Genomic DNA, 4,757 nt, shown 5'->3' on the forward strand with positions numbered 1-4,757 from the left:
TTTATTGATAACAAAAAATTAATATTTATAGCAAATTGTTATTGTTAAAACCTATACCAACATAAACAAGTTGTCACTTAAATATATAGCAACAGAATCAAGATCGTATGTATAACTTTTAAAAATTATGGCTAAAGTATATACCAACGGTGAAATGTCTGTAGGTAAAATCAAATGTTTATAGCAACGGAAAAAATTATGTCACTATATTCTATAGACACGGAGAAAATCCGTAGGTATTGGATAATTATATACCACGAAAAAAAACCTGTCGATATTGAGTAAATATATACCACGTAAAATTTCTTGTAGTGTAGGGTTTGAAAGTACTTTCTCAATAGGGACTACTAACATGGGGCTTTTGGAATTTTTTTGACCATTTACAATGGACGTCAGTCTCTATGTTAGAAAACAAGATTTGAGGAGAGATAAAAATAATTAAAAACTCAAAAACAGTATAAATATATGATGTTTGTGTGTTTATATTTGTCTAAAAGTACTTATTTTAATATCATGTTTTTATAAGATAAAGTGTATTTTTTATTTTTCTTAAATTTTTTTATTGAGAGTGGAACGCGGTAGATATTAAATATGAAATTTTATTTCGATAAGAATTCAAATTCAAATTCACAATATTGTAGCAGAGTAACTCTTTCCATTAAATTTCAATATGAATAACCTAATTTTGTAAATCGTATTACATTAATCCAATACAGATAAGATAATGATAGGGATTGAGATGTGATATACAAATTTGAATATATTGAATAATTAATGGTACATTATTACAGAAAAATTACAACACACATAATAATCAAATCAACAAGCTCTTGAACAAAGGAAACGAGTAAGGACTTTCACAACGTGAAAAAACTCTTCCCATAATTATTTTAAAGTATGAAAAGAAAACTTTCCTCAAGGGCCCACATAATTGATTTTCTTTCATGCTTTGCAAAGTAAAGTGCAAATAAAAATACCAATAACCAAAGTTTTTTTGTTCTTTCAATTATTGCTTGATGAATGAAACCACACCACACATAAATGCAAAGAATAATTTCTATAAATCCCATTGTAAATGTCTTCGAGGGATACTATAGGACACATTTATAGTGGTGGTTCCATCTGGACTTGGAGGATAATATGGTGAATCCTCTGCATATTCAGTTGGTAGTGACATCCAATGCAAACTAGGCTTCCAATCTGCTTCTCTAAGAACTTTTAATATTTCCTTCACAACTACCTTACTTCCCTCAGCTGATAGATGAACTCCATCCCTAATAAATATAAGCAAAATACCTTAATTACCGAATTATGAAGGAAAATGCCTTCTTTTTTTTTTTTTTTTTTTGCTTTTATTCTTTGCAATTATATGTTACCAAAATAATTCATTTTGATTCCTTTTAAATTTTACCAATCTCAATTTATTTAGAGTTTACTTTTCATACATTGATAATATAAATGTTTTACATAATAAATAAATTAAGATCAATTATGTGAAAAAATTTATAAATATCTATGATAAAATTAAATATTATTAATAATTTAATAGTTTTAATTGTTGATGACATAAAAAAACATTATTAATAATTTAACAACAGTTTTGATTGACAAATGATATAAATTTTTTTATATCAATATATATAATTAAATATATTTATTTAACGTTGATATGATTAATAAATAAATATTTATAATACTATTGTCACGTGGGATATAATACCATGTGGATGTGTTGTAAAACAATGCCACGTGGATGTGACTTGGATTTTATGTGAAATTATTAAGTCAATCGTCGTAACAACAATGTTTACTTTTCTTATGGGTACAAATAATGCGTCTCGTTATACTCATGTCTATAATTAAATGAATATTTTATTTTCAAATAATTCAGTGAAAATTGATAGGACAAACTTCATTTTTAAACTATTAGAAAAAAAAATTAAAAGCATAATAATTATTTTCTCTGATCTTATTTTTAATTTAAGTGAGTTAATAAAAATCAATATATTTAATTTAAATTAAATATATTGATTTTTATTGATTATTTTTATTACTAAATAAAGATAGATAGAGAATAGTTGATAATTGGAAGACTAAATATATTGAAATATTGTATAAGGCATATACTTACGTAAAGCTGACATCTAACCAATCATCCCTTTGTTGGATTGCAGACCAGAGATTAATGACCTTTAAATTCAACTCGTCACATAATTCCACCAATGCCTTTGCATATATTCCACAATGTTCATTTGTTCTTCCGGATTGTGTTGCACTAAATTCAGTCAAACCAATAAGTATTTCATCAGAATTTTGAAAGATGTTGGAAAAAATATCAATTATTCTAGTTATTATAATTAACTTCAATTTTAAGATATATGGTTATTGATACATTGGAATTTTGGTGATTTTTTTTTTTAAAGAATTTTGGTTTAGTTTTAAGTCAGGGCATTTTGGCCATTAAATGTTTAAACTTAAAACTTGAGCATATATGCCCTCCTTTTGGTTTTATATATATATATAATGGTAAATAAATTCATATACAATTGTGAGATTTTAAGTTTAAACTCGGAATATGATACTCAATCTAACAATATCAATATGTTGAATTAGACTTCACATTGATATGAGATATAGTTGATTTAGGAGGAATGAATAATAATGTGTTATGAATCTAGTTTTTATTTTTATATCATACATAAAATTTCTTTTAAAAAAAATATACTAAACAAATAAAAATAGCATTAACCTGAGTTTTTTTCGAATTTGGACTTCACTGATGGGAGGAGAGGTTAGAAATATGAGGCGAATATGATCTGAGAGACTCTGAAACATATTATTATTATTTGTCAAATTTTGCACAAATAAATTATTGGGTGAAAAAAATTAGATAGTTTGGTGTGGAAAATCATTAAGTATAATTACCTTTAGATGGTTAGCAATCTTCCTCATATTTTCAACATATTCTTCAAGGGGTACATGAGGACCAAGGCCAGATGGGTGAGGGTGAATTGAATCATTCCCACCAAAGTAAATAATTACTAATGAAGGTTGCACATAAGCATCCTAAGTTAATGAACAGAGCAAAAGAGTCATTCATAAATCAAAGTATAATAATTTTTGATTAATGGATGTGCATGTAAAATTATTTCTCACAAACAACTAATTAAATTTATTTATGTTGCAGTTATCATCTCAAACAATTATAAAAATACAATAACATATCAAAATCAATAACTCTGTGTTTTCTCTAATAATTTACACATTTTTGACTCTCCATAAAAGAAATAATAACTAATCACATTGTGTATAGCTAAGTCCAACAAATATATCTGACCAATCAAACATAATAAAAATAAGTCCAATTTTCCTTTGTAAGATAATTCAGAAATGCGTTAATTAAGACATTTCGACCATTTCAATTAGTTGACTCCATTGAGAGGTGTAGCCATTACTCAAATAAAAATAAAATGGTTTTAATAATTATGATAGAAGAAATTAAATACTTAAAAGGAAAACAATGGAGTATTAAAAAAGAAACCAATTATTAATGGAATATTCAAAAAGATACCAATGGAATCTGTTAAATACCTTGGGGAAAATTTCATCAAGAACCTCCAAAGCACGTCTTGAATTCCAACCCGAGTATCCCCTCAAAATTATGTCTGCCTATATATCACCATATCAATTTTATATATAAGTATATTTTAAGTTTAAATAGAATAATATAAACTACTAAAAAAGTGACAACAAGAAGCAGAGTCTATAAGTGTACTTTATTATTTTACTATTAAAAAATAACAATGAAAAATAACCATAAAATGATAAATGACTAAAAAAGAATAAAATTATATAGAGTAGCAAGAAAAGGACCTTTCTAGAATACAAATTAGCTAGGATACCACCCCAACCACCATTATCAAAACTCATCTGAATTATGGAGGAGCCAAATAGCACAATTTGAGGTCTCATTGGACCAGCCATCTCTATGTACTATGATGTTTGTTATCTTATTTGGCTCCCCCTCACTCAAACACTACTTCTCCTACGAGGTTGCAATAACATTGATGGAATATATTCACAATTTATAGACGTGGATTTTATTTATTTTTAGTTTTTTCTCTCTCTATTGGGCCATTTTGCAGTCCTTGCCACGTTATATGTTTGGCTAGGTAGCTGGCAATCATGGCATATTATAATGCCAAAATTCTCTATTTCAACCTGATCCATGATTCAATGGGGGGCACATATAATATTATTTTTCAACCAATTAAAATGATTTGCCGTGCAAATAAATAATTTTATTTTATATTTTATTTTAGTTATTAAAAATAATTGATGTTCACATGCAATGATTTGTTCTTATAGCATTTTTTATATAGTTAAACATGCCCAATAAGTTGGGTCAATAGTCATTCGATAGACAAGTTATTGTTTTGAAACTATTACGTATCAATAAAATACAAAGCCACACATAACTAGATAGAACGATACTTCAGGCAAAATCTCTAATTATTATTTTCAAAATAATTAAATATTTAATTAAATAATTAATTATGATTATAATTATATTATTATTTAATTTTTGTATTTATGAGTAAATTATTCAAAGATAAAAAATCAAACATAAATTTGCATATTCATGTAAATATCACATGGTCATTTTTCAAGCAATTAAAATTGATTTCATCGTCAAATTTTGGACTCATCTCATATATACATCACACTTTTATGAAGTATGAAATGATTTGAACTAT

The 4,757-nt window shown here is 26.2% G+C and overlaps 1 protein-coding gene across 1 annotated transcript; it reads right to left on the reverse strand.

Annotated features, from left to right (window-relative positions):
- Positions 1 to 742: 742 nt before the first annotated feature.
- On the reverse strand, positions 743 to 4,072 carry LOC101488261 (GDSL esterase/lipase WDL1-like). Its single transcript, XM_004492395.4, has 6 exons — positions 3,874 to 4,072; positions 3,592 to 3,669; positions 2,926 to 3,066; positions 2,750 to 2,826; positions 2,132 to 2,275; positions 743 to 1,274 (listed from the first exon to the last, which is right to left on the reverse strand). The coding sequence occupies exons 1-6, from the start codon at positions 3,982 to 3,984 to the stop codon at positions 1,058 to 1,060; spliced, it is 768 nt and encodes a 255-aa protein (XP_004492452.1). The 5' UTR covers positions 3,985 to 4,072; the 3' UTR covers positions 743 to 1,057.
- Positions 4,073 to 4,757: the final 685 nt, after the last annotated feature.

Source organism: Cicer arietinum, chromosome 3 (assembly GCF_000331145.2).
Source record: "Cicer arietinum cultivar CDC Frontier isolate Library 1 chromosome 3, Cicar.CDCFrontier_v2.0, whole genome shotgun sequence".
NCBI lineage: Eukaryota > Viridiplantae > Streptophyta > Magnoliopsida > Fabales > Fabaceae > Cicer > Cicer arietinum.

What these genes read in the sequence shown, in the direction of transcription:
- LOC101488261 (XM_004492395.4), bottom strand. Translation starts at nt 3,984, where the DNA reads ATGGCTGGTCCAATGAGACCTCAAATTGTGCTATTTGGCTCCTCCATA. An exon ending in CTAATTTGTATTCTAGAAAG is followed by an intron (nt 3,670 to 3,873) that starts GTCCTTTTCTTG and finishes GGTGATATATAG; the next exon opens with GCAGACATAATTTTGAGGGG. An exon ending in TGGTTAGATGTCAGCTTTAC is followed by an intron (nt 1,275 to 2,131) that starts GTAAGTATATGC and finishes TATATTTATTAG; the next exon opens with GGATGGAGTTCATCTATCAG.